The sequence below is a fragment of the Amblyomma mixtum genome, chromosome 6 (assembly GCF_055824585.1).
Source record: "Amblyomma mixtum isolate Tamu chromosome 6, ASM5582458v1, whole genome shotgun sequence".
Lineage (NCBI taxonomy): Eukaryota > Metazoa > Arthropoda > Arachnida > Ixodida > Ixodidae > Amblyomma > Amblyomma mixtum.
This window is the reverse complement of record NC_143017.1, coordinates 99,224,622-99,247,020: the sequence shown is the minus strand read 5'-3', so window position 1 is coordinate 99,247,020 and position 22,399 is coordinate 99,224,622. Positions and strand designations below refer to the sequence as shown.

Genomic DNA, 22,399 nt, shown 5'->3' with positions numbered 1-22,399 from the left:
AAAAAAAAAAAAACGAAGGAAAAGGTAAGAAAAGAGACAGACAAGCGCCAAACTTACAGCTGGCTTTTTTTTTTCCCCCGAAATGCATACTTAAGTATTATACCGCCACCCTGACACGCTCATGTCATCGTTAACAAGAAAAGCGTTAGAGATAACTGCGCAACCCGCATTGGAGAATATGAAAGCATTGATTCCTCCACGGTACTCGTTGTCTCTCTGCCTCTCCATGATACTCTTTGCCCCTCTTTGCTCTTAATTAGCATCGCATTGGCCTTCATTAGCACATTATTAGCTGTTTAATTGTCATTAATTGCTATAGATTAATCATCTTCAGTATTTACGGTTATCTATTGCAATCACTTTGCGTTACATTTTTTCTTAATCGCTCTGATTACATTCACTCTGATTACACACATTTCACCTCAATACCGCATTATGGTTTTTCAAATTTGGCGCCATTGCTGCTTTCCCGTCCACGTGCGATATTCCCGTCCAGCCTATTCGACCATACAACGACTTTTGTTTCTAATTAATGAACTAATTAATCCATGTCAATCAAACTTTTTGTTATAATAATTATCACTCATCGAACACATTTAAATTTATTTCAATCTTTATTTTCACTTGTTTGCCTATTTCTCCACTATTTTACCGTCCACGGCTGTTTTCCCACCACTCACTATATCGACGTCCGCGCTATTTCGACAGCTTTTCTATATTTTTGCCTCTACCTAGCTAAATAACTATCATGTTGACATCAAATCTTTTGCGCATCATCCTCACATCGTCCTCTATCGATTACAAGCTACATTACATTAAATACTACCTCTTCTGAGAACAACAGTACTGCGAGCACGTTTTGGTGACACAACCTCTCCGACATAGCCTAGTAATTCTTTCCCATTAAAAACGTAGCGGTCTCAAATCCACCAATGCGAAACTTCTACAGGCTTGTATCTTTGCCGCAGATACCTGTCTCACGTTTAGTTAATGCCACGAATGCCTTGCTCACACTCTGTCTGCTCTGTCATGGATATGAAAGGCCTCTGATTTCCAGCACAAGTTGATCTTTGTGGTCATAGTATAGTCCATATAAGGAGTGCACTCGCAGATTCTAAAACGTTTTACCAGATCTGACGAAGTTGAACTCTCCGGCGTCTTATCATATTCAGCCAGCTGCCTGTTTGGCCTGCGTATACATGGCCACAGGGGAACTGAATTCGATATACCGCTCCAACCGTTCACTGCACGTATTATGTGTTGTGGCGCACATCGCATTCTTGCGTGCTTGTGTCATTATTTTTCTTGCATTTCAAAGAAGCAAGGATCTTGTCACTTTGGACCGGAATATACTATCTTGACACCGAATTTATCTGCCACTTTCTTCCATCTGTGCGACAGCTTGTGAACATAAGGCACTACTGCCATTTTCTCGTGGTTTCAGGCTAGCCATTTCATCCTCTTTCTTCTGCTCTGACTTCATTGATTGAATCAGACCGTTACAGGTGCACACCAGAACGGTTTCAGCGCATCAGGCTGCTGTACATCAATTTCATTGTATCCTGAAGTTTGTGAAGCTACACCAAGGTCTGGAAAACATTTGTTTCATTATGACTCCAATCACTAGAAGCTGGTAAAAAAAATGGCTGAGGCTTAACTTGGTTAAGCCTGGAGAATGCGAAGCATCATCGTGTCGCGTAATTTGGAGGCGCACAACCACAGCGACGGCGCGAGGTGGGCCCCCGTTTCTCCACTGCCGTGACGTCAACTGTGGCATCATCGTGTGACGTGATTTGGAGGCGCACAACCACAGCGACGGCGCGAGGTGGGGCCCCGCTTCTCCACTGTCGTGACGTCATCGTGTCACGTGGTGTGACGTCATGTATCACGTGATTTGGAGGCGCATAACCACGGTGAAGGGCTGAAGTGGTAGCTAAAGTAGTATGGTTAGAGCGAAACAAAACTGCGCGAAGAAGACGGGACAAAAGAAAGGCACGAATACACACACACAAAGCGCAGACTTCCAACTGACTTTATTTTGTAAAAGCAGGGTGCTTATAAAGGCAATCACAGCAAACTAGGAGACAAGCAGAAGCAACGTGCGAACGGCAATGACAAAGTCAACAATACCACGTGTGATTACGACGCATGAAAAGTTCGAATGTGACCATCTAAGAAATTGATTTCTTGACATGAAAGAGATAAAGAAGGGGCGCTAACACTTATCACCCCTTTTAGAAATGAAAAAGGCCTCGATAATTTCTCTTTCGGTTTTAGTTTTGGCTTTAGAAAGGAACTTTGTTTTTTCCAGGTAAGGAGAACAGGTTTTCATGTCGCAGCTCTTACAGTGCAAGGGTAGATTGCTGCCAGTGCCACTGCTAAGGGATCGCCTGTGTTCTAAAGCGCGCTCATTGGCACCTGCGAAAGCCTGCTTCAAAGGCTAAAATCTTCACAAGAAAAAGATAAAGGATGCTCGGATTCCAAGCCACCATTTGTCATGCCGTATTTTCATTGCCTTTCCCATAACATCAAGAAGGTAGCAGAAAGGCATGGGATACGCGCTGTTTTTTCGGCTCCTTGCAAGCTGAAAAAAGTGTGCCCTCTACTGGCTGGAACGAGAAAGCAACCCACCACTTGCAAGAAGAACCACCGGAACAAGTTTACAAAATGTGTTTCCGAAGTTGTTTACGAGATACCTTTGTCATGCGGTCGTTCCTACATAGGCCAGACTGGCCGTTGTTTTAATGAGCGCGCTTTAGAACACAGGCGATCCCTTAGCAGTGGCACTGGCAGCAATCTACCCTTGCACTGTAAGAGCTGCGACATGAAAACCTGTTCTCCTTACCTGGAAAAAACAAAGTTCCTTTATAAAGCCAAACCTAAAACCGAAAGAGAAATTATCGACGCCTTTTTCATTTCTAAAAGGGGTGATAAGTGTGTTAGCGCCCCTTCTTTATCTCTTTCATGTCAAGAAATCAATTTCTTAGATGGTCACATTCGAACTTTTCATGCGTCGTAATCACACGTGGTATTGTTGACTTTGTCATTGCCGTTCGCACGTTGCTTCTGCTTGTCTCCTAGTTTGCTGTGATTGCCTTTATAAGCACCCTGCTTTTACAAAATAAAGTCAGTTGGAAGTCTGCGCTTTGTGTGTGTGTATTCGTGCCTTTCTTTTGTCCCGTCTTCTTCGCGCAGTTTTGTTTCGCTCTAACCATGAACCGACTAGCTCAACATCATGTCTTACTTAAAGTAGTATGCTTCGCATAAAAACGGGATCACTAATTGTATCCAGCCGCCACGGTGGCTCAGTGGTTATGCTGCTCAGCTGCTGACCTGAAGGACGCGGGTTCGATCCCGGCCGCGGTGATCGAATTTCGATGGAGGCAAAATTCTAGAGGCCCGTGTGCTGTGCGATGTCAGTGCACGTTAAAGAACCCCAGGTGGTCGAAATTTCCGGAGCCTTTCACTACGGCGTCCCTTATAGCCTGAGTTGCTTTGGGACGTTAATCCACCATAAACCAATAAATTAGACAAGACACTCCTTGCGATAGAGTTTGGTTCACTCAAACTTTAATCTGTCACCAGTTTATAAAACTTTACGCTAGGTCTAAAGAGATATATAAGTGATCTTTTTTATGAGTGTAAAAGGTGTCGTGTGTTATAATCCCGGGTGAAAAGTGCACTGACCAGTGCCTTTACGAAGGACGCATCTACAAAAGTAATTTTTTATATTCCCTTGCTGCTTCACTTTTGCGCACTACTTTCTTTAAGATCATGTAACCGCTTACTTTCATAAAGTGTTTCCCTACACAGCCACGCGCAGGGGCTTCTCGATTGATCAGGATTGTCGCAGTTACTTTTGCGTCTTATCTGGAAGGTTCACTGTCAGCCTTAAATTCAGCCTGGCCAAGAGCAGCGGAGATTCTGTCCTTCGACAACTGCCGAGCACGCTTGTCACTTTCGCCGTCGCCACCGAGTTCAGTTCTTTGTGGGCACAAGTCAGCTCAGAAAAGAGCTCATTTCAGTGCGTTCGTCTGTTGCCTGCGGCGCTGTCACCACCACATGGCAATAACGTCTTGGTCCCAAAAGTCTTATTAATACGAAAGCCTTTCTAGGCTATCTCGGCGAGGTCGTGTCAGCAAAACATGTCCGCTGCATTTGTGGCGTTCTCAGAAGAAGTAGCATCAAACAAGTGGTTAGGAAGATGATGTTAGGATGCTGCGCAAAAAAATTATGTCAATAGGATGATTAGTTAATTAATTAGAGTCGTCGAGAAAACGTCCAAATAGCGCGGTCGTTGATATAGTGAGTGAACGGGAAAACAGCTGTGGACGGCAAAATTGGGCCGAAATAGGGAAAGGAATGAAAATAACGTTTGAAATGATTCGAAATGTATTTGATGAGTGATAACTAATCGAATAAAAAGTTTAATTTACTCAGATTAATTAGTTAATTATCAGCAAAAACCATTGGACGGTTGAATAGGTTGGACGGGGATATAGCAAGTGGACGAGAAAGCAACCATGGCGCCAAATCTTAAAAACCAAAATGCTTGATTGAGATAAAAGAAGGTATAATCAGACACAGCGCCTGTGTCTCGTCTCTCCTTTCTGCGTCCTTCGTGAAGTTTGCGCTGTTTTCGTGTGAAAGATAATTACGCTGACTGAGTAGTTAAGCAAACAAACAAAAAGAAAATGATAAAGAGAGGCAAAGAGAGCCGACGAGTACCGAGGAGGCATTCAGTGCTTTCGCATTCTCCCAATGCGGTTCGCCGCAGTGATCTCTAACTTTTAGACAGAAGATATATGTTCCTTTCTCAGCCACTGCACACTCAGCAAGGACGAACTGGTGGGCTAGTTGGTTACACCTACACTCTCTCCCCATACCTGCCCGCTCACCTAGCCACCTAATAACAAAATAACAAAACATTTTCTCCGTAAGCACGAAATGCTTTGCAGTTCCTGCGTAGCACATTCTAAAGACTGAACTTTGTTCCAAGGGAAGGTCTCATCTCGGCCAAACGCAATAATCCGTCCGTAGCGTCGCTCAGGCTGCAAAGTGCAATTCCCTCACTGTTTACAATCGAGTTTCGCGCCGAACGTTGGCGCCATGGCTCCGCAAAAGACCGCGGGCGCGCGGCGTTCTCGCCTCGCTCACACTTCGCGAGGACTGCGCTCGCCGCTCGGGCTGCAGGACAGGGCGCAAGCTTCGCCCACGAAGCGACTAGGAGGACGTTGAAGACGCATACACCCCTCCGGCGAAAGCGCAGCACGTAGCCACCAGAGGGCACACTGAGAGGTTCGTTTAGGTTTAAAAAGTTAAAAATTGGATGAATTCAATGGAAAAGAAACATAGTGTCGAACTATATCGATACTGGAAAAGGCAGATTAGGAAAGAATTTTTCTATGATAACTCAAGAGGCAGTGCCCTACTTTTTGAAGCTAGGTCAGGGTGTCTTAGAACGCGCAGCTACAAAAAGAAATTTAGCGAAGATGACACATGTGCAGTTTGTGGTAGATCTGTGGAAACAATTGAACACCTCATAATCAAATGTGATGGTATCCATCCGGATGTCGATGCAGGCACAGTCACTCTTCCTGAGGCCCTAGGGTTTAAAGATAACAATGGTCATGTAAATAGATCTGCAGTGGAAGTTAGCAAAAAGCGATTGGAGGATTGGTGGCTGAAAAGCAGAGATGTGGAATAAGGTTAGAATTGTAGGAAACTGTAGGTAAAGATGATGGCGAATCTTAATGAGAATTGCCAACACAGTAAACAAAGAAATAGTAAAGAAAGAAAAGCGGAGCATGGTGGCAATTGCCACTACCCCGTTTCAAAGGGAGCGCTCCTATCCATCCATCCATCCATCCATCCATCCATCCATCCATCCATCCATCCATCCATCCATCCATCCATTAGGTTCGTCTCCGTGTCTTCCCTTCGTTCTGGCGCGGAGGTCATTCGCGGCAACGGGAGCTAAAAGTGATTTATGCTTGAAAAAGATTCAGTCGCATTTCTATGTCTGTCTTCTGCTCGCAGGTACTCACTCGCCTTGGTGTTTTCAGCCGCCATCTCCGAACCAGTGTCCGAGGTCTCTGGGCCGAAACTGTGCGACTCCACTTACCAGCCCATGCACTGCCGCTGCAACGTTGACGAGGGCGAAGAACCCACGGACGTGCAGTGTTTCGTCACGGCGCCGTTCACAGCGGACGACGCCTTTCTGAAGATCTTCGAGGGAAAGGCGTCTGTCGAGTCTTTGAGCTTCACCACTTACGCTTCGGGCACGCATAAGATGGACTTCGTGCCCACGTTGACGCTAAGCACCATGCCCAACCTCGAGAAGCTTAAGTTCTATCAAGTGAAGCTGGGCACGCTCGTTAAGCGCGCATTCTACAACTTTAGCAAGCTGGCCGTGCTGTCACTCGACTCAAACGAGATCGCCTTCTTAGAGAGGGAGGCCATATCTCAGCTACCGCTCCTCCGCAAGTTGGAACTGGCCGACAACAACCTCACGTCACTGGCGCATGGCGTGCTCACGGAACTGCCGTCTCTAACGCATCTGTACTTGGAGAGGAACCAGATCGAATCACTAGCAGACATGGCCTTTGGTCATCTGAGGAATCTTCGTGAATTGGACCTCAGCGACAACGTCATAGAGAACCTCACCGAGTCAACCTTCAAGGGCCTCGACCAGCTTACCCGTCTTGACTTGTTCCGTAACAAGTTGCGAAGGCTAGTTGCACGAGTGTTCAGTGGAACGCCCATGCTGGAGGAACTGGACCTCAAGTACAACGCCATCATGGAAGTGGACCCGCTGGCATTCGACGGTTTGCCGCGGCTCGGTATCCTGTACTTGTCGTACAATCGCCTTCGCGTGCTACCTGCCAACATGTTCCTGGGCGCCCCCAACCTTATGACTGTGGACCTGTCAGAGAACAAGCTCGTCACGCTCACGTGGAGGACCCTGCAGGATTTGGCCGCCATCGACGCATCGTCGTTTGACCTCAGCCTCAGAGGTGAGTTGCTGTTCTGCTCTCCACCGGGGCGCTTTTAGCACGCACTCCACCGTCACGTGTAATGCTAAAGAGACAGGACCCGCTGATGCCATTGTATGCTTATACGCGCACGTGTACGTAACCTTGTCAGAAATATACGCGCTGCACCGGTTTGGCATCCGTCTTTCTGGGTATGGCTAATTCTGCGCATTTAGGTTTCCAAATATCTCGAAAGAGAACACCGCAAGGGCGGGTAGTCTCCCCGATACTCTTTAACATTGCTATGCTGGCGCTTACCAAAGAGCTGCGAAACTTGCAATGTCATTCATCGCTTCCGGAATGCACACAAATTCCTCATAATCCGCAGTCAATGCACGTAAGCCCAACCAATTGTAATGAGGTATATTCAATTTTCATGGCTATGAAAAATAGCCAATCATGTGACGCTGATAATGTTGAGATAAGACCTGTGAAGTTTGTGATGGATATTTTAGCTCCTGTTCTGACCGATATAGACGGTCTTTCTCCTCAGCGCATGCAAGTAGCTAAAGTTACTGCTCTATTTAAGAAACGCGACAATAAATGTTTATCCAATTACAGACCAGTGTCTATTTTGCCAGTATTCTCGAAAGGACTTACAACGTAATTCATCAACGAATGTGTGCATTCCGCGAAGCTCATAACTTAACCTAGAACGCTCAATTCGGTTTCAAAAAGAACAAATCCACAGAGCTAGCACTGCTACATCTCAAAGAACATATTTTGCAGAGTTTTGAAAATAGGGAAGTCGTACTGGGAATATTTATCAATTTTACGCAGGCTTTTGACTGCATTAATTATAGCCGGCGTTTGATTAAACTCCATAGATATGGTTTCCTGGGGCCCGTTCACTCATTACCTCGTATCTTTCATACCGCAGACAGTATGTAAATGTCAAAAACCAGCAATCTTCAGTTAGACAGATAATAGCGGCGGTCCCGCTAGGCAGCATCTAGGACGTCTTCTTTTTAGTTTGTATATTACCGACATTCTGAAATCATGTACAGATGCTATCTTTGTACTAAATGCTGATGATGTGACACTGCTGTTCTCTTCTGTATCAACTGAAAGAATATCCCATCAAGCAGATGCTGCATTGCGGGCACTTCAGTCCCGGTCTGTCGGTAACTATTTAAAATAAGTACAAATGAAACAAAAGCGGTTCTGTTTAAAGCGCGGATAAAGACGCAGTGTTTGCACCCCATGTCCAGCGAAAGGTTAGAAATTGTCGAAACTATAAAGGTGCTGGAAGTTCATTTCACCGGTCACCTCATTCGGGACACCCATTTAAATGCTGTAATAACTAGGTTATCAACAACTGTAGGCGATATGAATCGGCATCGTTATGCGGTGCCGACTGAAGTTAAATCACATTATTATTTATGTCATATTTAAACTATACCTAGTTGGTCTGGGGAACAACGGCTACAGCAGATAAACTACGTATTTTTCTCTCTTCAGAAGCTTTCATTTCGATCCATTTACAATCTTGATTTTAGGACTCACACGGCTCATTTGTGCGAAAAATACGACATGGTCAGAATTTTTCAATCATATGTTGTGAAAGTAATAGAGAGTTATGCAAAGTAGAAGGGTTTATAACGCAAAGACACGGACAACAGAGACAAAACACACACACACAAGCGCTAACTGTCAACTGGCTTTATTGGCGGAAGGCCACATCTTATATATGCCGAAAGGTCGGGACGGAAATGATGACAAAACCGTAAATGTTTTCGACTCTGTCTTTTCCATAGAATGTATCATCACAACCCTGTATTAAAGGATCATCTTTTTGCTCGACCATCATACATATCGTCCCGCTCTGACCACATGTTTAAAGTTGCTGTTCCATTTTCCAGAACAAAAATGTGTCATAATTCATTCATTCCCAAAACGAGCGCAGACTGGAACGACCTTCCTCCCTCCATCGCTGCCATTTCTGATATCTGCAATTTCAAGACAACTGTATTTTCTGCCGTTTTGTAAATAATATTGTTTAACATGCACTGTTCATTTTATGTATCTTACCACTCCTTTCTGTAATGCCATCGGGCCTGGAAAGTATCCGAAATAAATAAATAAATAAATAAAAAGGGTTGTGAAAGAGCCATGAAATCAAGAACGCATGCGCGGGTAGGCGAGGGTATCACACTTTTGTTGTCTGGGGAACAATTAACGGCTACAGCAGATAAACTACGTATTTTTCCCAATCAACAGGTGGCTGCATCAAGAAAGTCAGTCTCAGCCTATCTAACAGAGATAAAGACGGTTCGCTGACGCACTCGCTGCCAAGTTTCTTTATGTGGTGGCCTTCAAGGCTAATCTGTAGGGGTGTGCGAATATTCGAAATTGTCGAATATAATTAGAATATTATATTTTTAGTATTTGTATTCGATTCGAAATCCAAGTATTTGTGTTGTTTCGAATATTCGACCCGACGCGAATATTCGTTTCTAGCCGAATATTCATTGTGAGCACCAGCGTTCATTTCGGTCCGCAAGCCCTATCGACAGAGACATAACAACAAGGCGGCTCCCAGAGCAATGCGCATTCCTTCCTCCAAGGGTCATGCCGTAGCTGACTGCGCTGGTGAGCTTCTTTGTGGCTATACCTGCGAAACTGGTAGAGTCAGAGCTGTGCACGAAGTACCTCGCAATACGTGCCAGTTCAGTGCCAAATGAGAGGGCATTTTCTGTGGCTAGAGGAGTCGTTTCAGCTAGAAGGGAACTACTTCTGCCTGACCATGTGGAGAAGTTGGTTTTCCTTCACGACAACCTTTTATGTTCATCCCAACAACGCGCGTTCGTGCTGATGGCAAGCTAGCCTTAATCAATGCTGTGTACCAGCCATCTTCTTTGATATTTCCACTCTTCTAAGAATTATGTTCGAGACTGATACTTTTTGTGCAGCCTTTTGTGTTCATTTAATCATCGATAGTTGAACTGTGATGTTCTTGGGTGCTGAAATAAATGTTTTGTAGTGGTTAAATGCGTCTCTCCTTGATTATTCGATATTCGATTCGATATTCGGAGCCAAGTATTCGTATTCGATTCGTATTCGAAGAATTTAATATTCGAACACCCCTACTAATCTGTGCTGTCCTGTTTTTACTCTCACTAAGAACCTAGTTCATCAAGATGAACTACCAACTCGCCCAACAAAAAGTTTTAATGAGGTATGCACAGGGCGCCATAAAAAATCTTGATATCCTGCGCAGGCTTGCTAATCTCATACGCAATGTTCCAATCAACCGAAGTCAAAAACCTCAACTCTGGAAGGTTCCCACATGTAGAACAAACTTTGGCTTACAAAGCATATCAAATACATTACCGCGCCTTCTGAACAAACTTGACGCACAAAATGTTGACGTATCGCGGTTATCATTAAAAGAACTTAAAAGAGTCATTTCCTGGAAATAATTTCCTGTTTGCATCTGGCGTCCGGGTTTGTGTGAATGAGCATGCTTCTTTTTCGACGGATGGCTGTCTAGCTTCTTTTTTTCTATTCAGGTGTTTCGTTATTTCCATTGAATATAATAGGCTATGCATTCCACTGCCTTTTCTGTTGCATTTGCTACTGTGTGCATTTAAAAAAACTGCCGTGCTTTTGTGCGAATAGTTTCTATTTCTGATAAGCAATTGCCCACAAGGACCATACGTCTGTTTGCCAGTTCTGCCATGTATAACTAGGGGTGTTGGGTATTTCAAGCTGCCCGTGCAGATTTTAAGGCGAAAGCCTTTAATGCCTCATCGTTGTCGACAAGAAGGTTGTCAGCAGAGGTGTCATGCTTTTCTAGTCAGACCAGAAAAAAAAATCTTTGTGCAAGATAGGATTCGAACCACCATCCTTACTTTCCTCAGCCTAGCGCGCTAATGGGTACTCTACTTTTTTTTCTTTCATGGTATTTATTTACATGGTTTTGTATAGAAAGCACATATATACATATGTGTGTGTGTGTATACACACACACACACAAACAACTATTTACAGAGCACCTTGGTAGGCGCTAAGTGGCAGAACATAATAGTAACATATTATAACTAAAAGGCCGGTAAGGATATACAGCGCATCAGGAGAGGAAACCAATCTGGTACAAAGTCCAATTTTTCGTAAATGTCCGTTACCTGCAGCAACATTTGGCTTAAGTGAATTCTGGGCGAAACAACAGGTTCAACGTTGCGGTCTTGCATGCGCGTTTTCCAAAGGCTGTGAAGTCCAGTCAGAAGAATCATATCATAGGGGTTCGAGTCAAGTTGGGAAACAACAAGGTAGCGCACACTGTAGGAATTTAGGAGAAAATCTTTCTGTAACGTCCTCTGCAACACATCCCAAAACAAAATCACGTCTTTGCAGTCTATAAAACAATGTTCAATTGTTTCAGGCACATTGCACAAGCGACAGTTTACAGAAGACAAAAATGTTTTTCCTATCTAGCCACGTCTTGACAGGTAGAGTTTCAGTGTGTAATTTGTAGAAAAATGTTTTGGTGCAAGGAGAAATTGGCATTTTACGCACTCGCTTTAAAACATCATGACCCATGAGCCCAAAGTAAACGGAACGATACAGTGGGGGCTGGAAGAGCGTCGATATCAAATCCCTGTACAGATTTTTGCGCGAAACAGAATATAAGTACTCATTTGAAAACCGAACTGTCAAAAAACTCACGGAGGCATAAACTTCCTGCATAAAGCCTAGTAAACGGGGTCTTTCAGTAAAATTGGAAGAAACTACTAAGTTCGGAAGTAGAGTCATGAAGTTAACCTGCAAGAATGCTCTAATAATCGGAAGGGAACAAGCACGAAAAAAGAAGAAACGGGCAAACAACTGTCTCACATACAGGTGCTCTAGGCCCAGGCCTCCTGCACAAACAGGCCTGAAAAGGTTATCACGCCGCATGGGCTCAAATTTGGAGGACCAAATGAACGTCGCAAATATACGATGGAAACGCTGTATGTAATGCCTGGCGGAGTGATGGACCTGGAGCACGTAATACTTCCTGCCAACGCATATGTAGTTCTTGTCTACGACGCTGGAGAGTGTTTTCAGAAAAGCGTTGAATCAGACGGATGGCTCCCAAACGCCCTCCAGTGACTCCAGCATTTAAGATTTTTGTGTACTTAAATGTGTACTTAATTAACATATTAACCACACATCAGTGACACAAGCAGAAACACCGCGCTTAAGGCTTTCGCCTCACCGCACATTCGGTCAAAAAAGCGCACCCCCCCCCCCTCAATTTTTTTCCCACCCCCCTTCCTATGTAAATAGCGGGGAAAATAAAATGAAACAAATGAAATGAAAAGATGCCGGACCTGGGCTACGCCCTGTACACCGATGACACCACGCTCGGAGTCATCAAGATCTCCCTGGCGAAAAAAAGGAGCGACCCTTCAAGAGGCCCCTACGGCCGTGCAGAAATTTGCTGCCGCGAGCGGGATGCGAGTGAGTGAGTGAAAAACATTTATTGTCCAACAGAATGAGACTACCTCACCCAGACCTCCCCTGTCTCATACCCTCAGTTGAGGGAGGAGGATCAGGAGAGATCCGGCCGCATGGGGTAGTCGCGTCAGATGCTGGCCGGGATCTCTTGTATCCCGGCGGCCTCTTCAGCCAGTCGGACGGCGGTGAGCTGGAGCTCAGGGTCCGAGCTCCGGAGCAAGGTCTCCCAGGCGTCTCTACTATTATGTGGTCGAGGGACCCTCTCGCTCCGCACTTCTTGCACTTATCGTCTTCTATTTAAGGAATTATATGTTTGCGTAGAATTGGATGTGGGTAGACATCTGTTTGTAGACGCCTCCACGCCACCGCCTGTTGATTGTTGAGTGTTATGCTAGGCGGGGGAAAGTACCTGCGATGTTGTCTATAATATTCTGTAACTTCCTGACAGGAAATTAGTCGCCCTTCTCTCCCGTGATCTGCAAGCGGTGGACCGTCGTGTGCAGCTCGGTGGTAGAGATCTCGAGCCACCTCGTGGGCCGCCTCGTTGCCACGGACAGATTCGTGCGCGGGGGTCCAGATTATATTGATTGTTCTGTTCAATGTCGCTTGTCTTAAAATTTTGGCAGCGAGGGGAGAGACTCTCCCTCTACTAAAATTTTGGACTGCAGCTTTGCTGTCGCTTATGACGTATTTAGCTTTGGAACCGACACAAGCTAGTGCTATTGCGACCTCCTCCGCCGTCTCAGTGTTTGTCCCTAAGACGGTTGCGGCCGTAATGAGGCTACCCGCTCCGTTCACTACCGCGACGGTCGTGTACTGACTATGTATATCACCCGCTGCGTCTACGTAGGCGACCTCCTCCTCAGGCTTGTCACCGTAGATGCGGTCTATCACCTGTGCCCGTTTTTGTCTTCTTTCCTTGTTTATTTCTGGGTGCATGTTCTTGGGTAAGGGGGGAATCCTGAGATTGCTCCTAATCTCCATGTCGATATCCTCCCTCTGTCTAGCTCCCCTATCTGTTTTGAGTCCGACTTTGGCTAGTGTGGCTCTTCCGGCATGTGTTATGCTGAGTCTCTCTAGCTGTGATGTATGGACTGCTTCTGCGAGCTCTGTAAGCGTGTTATGTATGCCCAGTGATAGGAGTTTTTCCGAGGATGTGCACATGGGCAGGCCTAGAGCTTTCTTGACGCACTTCCTTATGAGAGCGTCGATCTTGTTTCTCTCTGCTGCTTTGAGATTTAGGTACGGCGTAGCGTAGCTGACTCTACTTATTATGAAAGCTTGTATGAGCCTAAGTAGGTTTTTTTCTTTAAGACCGCCTCTTTTGCTCAAGACACGTTTGATGAGATTGAGGGTCTGCATCACGTGGCTCTCAAGCTTTTTGATGGTTGTCATGTTTTTTCCATTTGATTGCATATAAAGGCCTAGGATTCTGATTGTGTCCACTTTGGGCACCTCCTTTCCTCCTACAGAAATCTGAATTTCCGAGGGTGGTTTGTTCCTCAGAGCCTTATCGTTATATATGAATATTTCAGATTTTTCGGGCGAACATTCTAAGCCCCTTTCTTCTGCATACATCGAAATTATATTGGCAGCTGCCTGTAGGGTTTGGTTAATCTCTGCATCACTTCCTCGGTTGATCCATAGATTAATGTCGTCCGCATACAGGCTATATTCTAAGTTTGGGTTGCCAATTTTCTCAAGTTCGCCCGGGAGTTCTCTCATGGCCATGTTAAAGAGAATGGGTGATAGCACCGACCATTGAGGGGTTCCCTTGCTTCCCAGCTTTATTTCCCCGGATTTAATCTCCTGGAAGCTTATGCTCGCAGTTCTATCTGTGAGGAAGTCACTTATGTAGCGATAGGTTTTGTGGCCTACTCCGGCGTGGCTGAGTCCTTTCAATATTGCCTCATGTTTGACGTTATCAAATGCATTTTTGAGATCGAGACCTAGGATAACCTTTGCATCCTTGGTTCTGGAGTCAATGATATCATGTTTTAATCGCAGCATGACATCTTGTGTGCTGAGATGTGGTCGGAATCCATACATCTCATCTGGCCCCTTCCTATTCTTTTCCATGTAATTCGATATTCTGGTTTGGACGACATGCTCCATTAGTTTTCCTACGCACGATGTGAGGGATATAGGTCGGAGGTTCCCTATCTGCGGCTGCTTCCCAGGCTTAGGTATTAGGACCACGGTGGCCGTTTTCCATTGCGGAGGAATCTCGCCCTTCTCCCAGCACTCCTGCATGTAACCTGTGAGGGCCTTTATGGAGTTGTCGTCGAGGTTCCTTAACATTGTGTTCGTAATCCCGTCTGGACCAGGAGCCGATCTGGTTTTGAGCCTGACTATTTCACCCCTTACCTCGGCTACCGTAATGGGCGCGTCCAGGGCCTCGTTCGGGGCTCCTTCATAATCGGGAAGCCGGCTTTTATTTGTATCTCCTATGTAGGTTTCAGCTAGTTTACGTATGAAGCTTTCGTCATCGTATGTGGTCCTCGTGCACGGACTAGGTATGTACAAGTCCCTCGACTCTGCAGAGGGCCAGAAGGTCCCAGAGGGAAACTAGAACAGGATTTTGGGTTTCTGGATCCAGACCAACCTGAAAGCGTCCCACAGCATCCAAAGCCTAATTTCCGCCAAGAACCAGATCTCCCGGATGATCAAGAGAATCTGAAGAAGCAGCAAGGGCATGTGCAAAGAGAACACGCTTCGCCTGGTCCGCACCCTGGTGACCAGCAGAATAACGCACGGCATGCCGTAACACCGCCGCTGGCTAAACGCACGAGACCAAGAGCAAGTCGAGGTCATCATCAGCGGTGCTGGGTCTCGCCATCACCACCTCTAACGAGAAGTTAGCTGCTCTCCACATCACCTTCGCCGAGCTACCAGATGCGCTTCTGGCTTCGCAAAAGGCCACACTTCCTTCACCGAACCGGAATGGTGACAGAGCTCCACGCTCTCGATGGGCAACGATCGCGCTCGGCCGTGGTCAGAAGCAGGACCAATCCGAGCCCCATCCCGAACCACATGAACCTTGACCCCCATCAAGGTGAACGCAAGACTCGCGTCCACCAACAGCAGCGACAATTTCACGGCGACCCGCAAGTAACGTACATGGGCGTGGCGGCGTGCCTCGAATGGTGTCTCTTTGCGGTGGCCGCCGTGAACACAGGAGACAACTCCTTAACCCTCGCGGCCTCCATCAGTGCAAAGAGCCCAGCTGAACGCCTGAAACCATAGCCGCAGAGCTAGTCGTCAAGCACCACGACAGGGTGAACAGGGAAGTTCATGTCGTCACCGAATCCCATCACACCTGCGGCAACTTTACCAACGGAAGAACACAGCTGCTGGCGGCTCAGATCTTGAGCCCAAAGCTGAACGAATAACATCAAATCATGTGCACACTGGACCACGTGGGACTAGAAGGGAACGAAAGGAGGAACACCTTAGCTCGAGCGTCGACCTAACGAGCGGGGAAAAACGAATCGTCCGATTAGTCCTCAGCATATTTACCTTACTGCCTCTGTCATCCAATTACGGCGAATACCTCGAGATCCAGCGGTCTAACTGCAGGAGTTATCTTCCTCCTCACAAAAATCTCAGCGCTGAAGACGCTGTAGCCCTCAGACTTAGTCCAATTAACACATTCCCAAACGCACTAACATATCGTGGCGTCTGCCCCTAGTGCGCCGACACGCGTCCCACACTCTTGACATCTCGGGGGGGGGGGGGGGGGGGGGGGTACAGCCGTCTGGCGACATCCTGATGGCACAAGAAGAGCTCGTCCAGTAAGTTCGTCGAGCAGCCACGGCCAGTGCATGCCTGGAATGAAGAAGTCACCCACAGGATTCCTAATCATCCCCATCATCAGCCTGACTACGCCCACTGCTACGCTTGCCTTCTCTTGGAATCCATTCCGTTACCCTTAAGGACCACCAGTTACCTTGCATTCGCATTACATGCCTTGCCCAAGCCCATTTCTTCCTCTTGATTTCGATTAGGATGTCATTAACCGCGCTTGTTCTCTCACCCACTCCGCCCGCTTCCGGTCACTTAACGTTACACCTATCATTTTACTTTCCATAGGCAGCTGCGTTGTCCTTAACCCAAGTTGAAACCTCTTTGTTAGCCTCCACGTTACTGCCCCATAGGTGAGTGCCGGTAAGATGCAGCTTTTGTATGCTTTTCTCTTCAGGGAAATTGGTAAACAGCCATTCATCATCTGAGAGAACCTGCCATATGCTCTCCAGCTCATTCTTATTGTTCTAGTTCTATCCCTCTCATGATCCGGATCAGCGGTCACTACCTGCCCTAAGGAGACATATTCTCTTACTACTTCCAGCATCTCGCTACCAATTGCGAGCTGCTGTTTCCTTGCTAGACTATTCAACATTACTTTGGTTTTCTGCATAATTTTTAGACCCACTGTTCTGCTCTGCCTCTCTAACTAATTGATCATGATTTGCAGTTTATGTGCTTAGTGACTTAGCAAGGCAATGTCACCAGCGAATCGCAGATTACTTAGGTATTCTTTATTAACTCTTATCCCCAACTGTTCCCAATCCAGGCCTAGGAATACCTCATATAAGCAGGCAGTTATAGCATTGGCGAGATCGTGTCTCCCTGCCTGACTCCCTTCCTTATTGGATTTTTATTGCTGGCATTATGGAGGGCTATGGTAGCTGGCCAGTCGTTATAGCTGTCTTCCAATATTTGCACATAACACTCTTCTACACCCTGATTGCGCAATGCCTGCATGACCGCCGAGGTTTCCACTGAGTCAAATGCTTTCTTGTAATCAATGAAGGCTATATAGAGAGGTTGGTTATATTCTGCCCATTTCTCTATCACCTGATTGATAGTGTGAATATGGTCTATTGTCGAGTACCCTTTACGAAAGCCTGCTTGATCATTTGGTTGACTTAAGTCGAAAGTTGTCCTGACTCTACTTATAGGCAACGGACAGCAAGCTGATCAGCCTATAATTTTTCAAGTCCTTCACAAGACCAGGTCACAAGGCATTGCGTATGCAGGGTGGCTAGTTTTTCTAGCACAATCTCCCCTCCGTCCTTCAACAAATCTGCTGTCAGCTGATCCTCACCAGCTGCTTTCCCCTTTTGTTGTTGTTGTCAACCTCGTACAATGGCGCATGCCAACAAGGGGGAATCGGCCAAGTAGTGGGGTGCACAGAGAGTATTTGTGACGAATTTTTGCTTTTCCGTGGACAACAAATGAAGGATTGCTGGGGAAGATAAAAGTAAACAGAAAGCAAAAATACCACGAAGAAACGGGAAATGCATAACGCACGAAGAAAATGGGCACTGTGTAATTTATAGCCGAGGGATTAAAAAATAATAAGAAATAATAATAAGAAGTAGAAAAAAAAGTGAAAATGATAATTTAAAAAAATGTTAGCAAGGTAACCGATTAGATTCCAGTACAAAATTTTGAATGGCGGTAAAAACAGACCTGTGGCTGCATCCAAGTATGGTGGCGCTAAACGACAACATGATCGGGCTGCTGAAACTAAGGCCAAGCTGTTGCAGTGGCTGCTCTAAAAATCGTCGTCTCATCATGGAGAAGCGTTGACAAAACATCGCGCACGTACAGTATTCTGTCGTGTCATGGTAGCCTTTGACCACTGTATAAGGCACTTGCGGTTTCATGAAATAAACAGTTGGAAGTAGCGCTCGTCCCTGTCTGTTCCTTCTTTGTCCCTGTTATTTTAGCGCTTTCGAAATTTACCAAACGTGCACCAAATAGCCCGATATGCCACCCTTACTGCGATTCTGAGATCTCGTTGGTTAGGCGGCTAACCTAGGATTGCAAGGGCAGGGAGCTGTTTCTATTTGCATGAGCACAAGTTTGCAATATCTTCTTGGTTGCGAAGCTTTTCTATGTCATGCAAGTGTTGCATTGTACAAGGAAAAAAGGTACAGGCAATGCATAGAATTTTTGCGACTTTTGTTTGGAGCTCTCAATGGGAGTCTATGCGTTGAGACAATTTGTTTCTACCTCCGGAGGCTGATGGAGCTGGTCTTCAGCACTCGTTTGTTCAGCAGCTTGTTTCAAGGTTTTTCTTTAAAAAAAAACAGCAAACCATCCATTCCTCTTAGCTGTGTTTAATAGACGGTTAAGTGCTCATTTCCTTATTTTGTCTGCGCCCACTGGTCATCTACAGGAGTGAGGGGCCTTTGTGAGGTTTAAAGGAGTCGTCGACACATTCCATTTCCTCACTGTATACGGTTTTCCTTAGATTTTTTATACAGCCCATCCAGAAGGCAGATGACGAAAATACTGAATGAGCTGTTTTTTCCTGTACCGTTGTATTTCCAACCTTGCCTCTCCTTTCTAGACAAGTGTATTAAAGCGCGAGCAACGGATGTGTGTTAAGCAGCCGCAAAGACTTCCTTTTTTAAATTTCTTTACCTTACCTTACCTTACCTTACCTTACCTTACCTTACCTTACCTTACCTTTCACAACCTTACCTTAACTTCCCTTTCAAAACGTGGCTTCGGAAAGGGACTTTTGTGCCATGGTCTGTGAACAGTCGCTTGTGTCAGCAGCCAGAAACTATTATTGATGATTGTTTCGTGTTTTGTCGCGATGCCGGATTTTTTTTTTTTTTGGGGGGGGGGGGGAGGGGGGGGGCATTCTTAAATGACCTGTCAAAAAGGGCATTGAGATTACGACCTATACTATAAGATTTTTTTCCCAAAATGGAAGGTTCTAAGGTAACTTTCTCTATCCTGCATGGGACGTTCTCTATCTCTATCATGGGGAGGTTTTCTATCATGCACAAGGCGGAAGGTCTTCTAGAGAATATTTATTTCTGCGTGAACGCGAAGCTCACATTCCCATCCAGACTGGTATTTTCGTCATAAATAGCCTAATAAACCATCGACTGGAAAATTTGTTCTACTGCTCAGTGCTACCAGAAAGTTAGCGCCAACAAACGTGATACATAAGAAAGGGCGAGGACCGCAGGCACGTCCACCGCATCTGCTTTCACGCTAATTGTTGGAAAAATCGCCGAGGTGGTAAAGATTTAAAACAGTTCTGACATGATCCCATCCCTCGGGGATACATGCGGCACAGGAGCACCCATGTTCCTCCATTGTGATCTCCGGAAAATTTTCACCCTTTAGTCCGCGGTCTTGTGCGGATCTGTCAAGTCGAAAATGCCACAACTTCGGTCTGATTGCCTAGAGTGACTAATTAGGTAACGCAATCAGTCTCTACAATATGCGCGCGAATTTCGATACAAGCCAGGAGCAGCAATACATTCTCAAGCGGCGAGTTACGCATGGATAATAATAAGTATGCCGTCCTGTCCAATGTAGCCAGTCTTCGCAGTGCCCCTTGAATCTGAGTTGGTAGAGCCTGCTCGCTAATAGAGAGGTCTCAGATGAGTAACAAGATAATTCTCAAATTGATTTCCTAGGCAATGGAACGCGACATAAAAGTATTCAGATTTGTTTTACATAGTTGCCAACGCTATGCAAGTGACTGCCTTAGTGTGCAATGTTGCGCCTGTTTTTTTTTTGTTTTTTTAAGACTTAATTCAAGCTGCATTAAACGCCGGGTACATGCATTCCTGAAACATACATTGCATTAAGAATCGATCCCTAGTTGGAACCCAGTACTCAGGAGACTAATTCATATGCGAGTCGTTTTCTTTCTGACCGCTTCCATTCGCTGTGCAGCGAATATCACGAGCCGCGCATGGTGACCCTCACGCCGCTGGGATAAATTTGCGTGAAGCAAAAGCACCGTCATCCTTTTGTCTTCCTTCTTTTGATTTAGGACAGCCCATGGTGGAGTGCAGAAGCAGCAGCAGTACACGCGAGCAGAACAAAGTCAAAGAAGCGCCTCGTCAGTTTCAGCTTCTTTTATGCGAACCTTTGTGCAGTAGCATTATTACCAGGCCGGCACAACTTCCGGCGGCGCCGTTCAAGCCGCTGTCACCGCCGGTTTCCCCTGCCACCGGAAGTGGGGCCTTTGTTCCCCAGTCGCGTGAAAGGTGCGGCCTTCCTTGCTGCTGCATGCCAAAAGAGAAAGACGAAAAGAAACGCAGAAGAAAGAAACACAGGCCTTGTGGCGCTTATCACTGAACACATGTTTTGTGCCGATTTTAAAATAAAACACACAAGATGAATACACGCAGAACAATGACAAGGTCCACTGAACCCCCCGGAGCTCCCGCTGGGTACACGAAGAGAAGGAATGGGGTGCACAGCGTCACAAGCGTTGAGCGAGGATAGAACATAAACGGTGCTTGAAAGCTTTATTTATCGGAATCACCCAACTGTGACCCCTAGCTGTAATGGTGATTATACACTCTGGCCGTGACTTTATTGCACAGCGGTGTCTGGGTGATGTGAAGTCAATGATAATGTTTGCTTGCCCGCGGCGTTAGCCGTAAATTGAATGCACAAACGCGGCTCATGCGTGAACGGCGGAAGATTGTTTTCCTAGCTGCCATATTCTCTTCTAAAGTTAGCATATTTGTTTGTTATTAAATCTTCTCGTTTTCTTGGTATATTTCTTCTCTTTGGTTGAACTTGATGCCTCCATCTAAACTTGCGAGTATGTTTTTGCAGGCTAGTTGGTGCCTAAGCATTCTGGGTTTTTTGCGCAAAAGACACGACACAAAAGAAACGAGGTAGACAGGACAAGCGCTTGTCCTGTCTACCTCGTTTCTTTTGTGTCGTGTCTTTTGCGCAAAAAACCCAGAATCCTCCATCTAAAGCTTCTGGCGCCGTTCTTTTCTTTGCTTCAGTTGCGACAAGCATTTACGGAACAGTCACCAGCCTAACCTGAAAATCTACAGCAAGTACTCCGATACTGTTACACTTCGTTTCTATTTAGTTTCTACGCCGCTATATACATTTATGCTTTTACTTACTTCTGCTTCTTTATGTTTTGAAACTAACTAGCGGCGCTAACATTGACAAAGTTGTCGACACAGAGTCGCCCAAAGAGAACAATCGTAGAAGGGAAACAAGTCCGAAATACCAAAGTTGCACCCACCCATAAGTGTACTATACAGAGTTTTTCACCTAAGACTTCACATAATTTTAAAAAATACGCTTTTTGAGTTATAAGAGCGTTTTTTTTTTCGGCCGCGGCACCGCATTGTCAGCGGTGTAGTACATCAGAATACACTAAGACGTGCTAACAAGCTGGCTAACTAATATGTAATAGCCCAACTTTAAGTATTGCGGTTAGGCTCCTTAATTGTTGAGAGGCGTGTAGCCCGCCATAAGGAATTCCATATGAGTTTTTATAACTTTGAAAATCCGGTTACCCTCGGCGCTGTGGCCCAAAAAATTTTGGCTGTTTTGACGAGTTGTGTGCACTGGAGAGGTTGCTTTGACTCCAAGCAACTCGAAAGCGCATGTACATTTTGGCACGACTTAGAAAAAAAATTGATGGGCAGAAGAAATTTGATGAGAAAAGAACGGTGGGACTAAAAAAAATGGCAGTGGTTCAGCTAGGCCAGGATATACTTAGCGAAAGCATTTTCGTTTACTGACATTTGGTTCTCGGTTTCGAAAAATAAAAATCATGACACAGGTTAGCGAACAAAAACTGCACGAAAGACTCACCAGACTGTATCAAGGTAGCATGAAATTCTGCCCACGCATGGGCTCCCTTTGAAAGCGCCCAGAAAAGTCACAAAAATTTTATTTAGGGAGTGGCTATTCTCCCGGCAGCCGTGAGAATTCTGCTCCCACAATTCTCACGGCACTCGCCTCTGATTGGCTGTACACGGTCACATGATAACTGCCGGTAGAATAAGATTTTGTTATTCTCCCGGCAGCCGTGAAAATTTCGGCAATGCAATTTTTACGGCTGTGCGTGATCAAATGATAATTTAAGATTTTGTTGCTCTCTCCCGGCAGCCGTGAAC

The 22,399-nt window shown here is 45.7% G+C and overlaps 1 protein-coding gene across 1 annotated transcript in view; it reads left to right on the top strand.

Annotated features, from left to right (window-relative positions):
• Window positions 1-15,722, top strand: part of LOC149339837 (uncharacterized) — a 32,080-nt gene extending 16,358 nt beyond the window's left edge. The window contains exons 2-3 of the mRNA XM_089551002.1: window positions 6,040-7,016; window positions 15,532-15,722. Coding sequence (XP_089407128.1) covers window positions 6,040-7,016; window positions 15,532-15,722 — 1,168 coding nt within the window. The remainder of the gene's footprint in view (window positions 1-6,039; window positions 7,017-15,531) is intronic.
• Window positions 15,723-22,399: the final 6,677 nt, after the last annotated feature.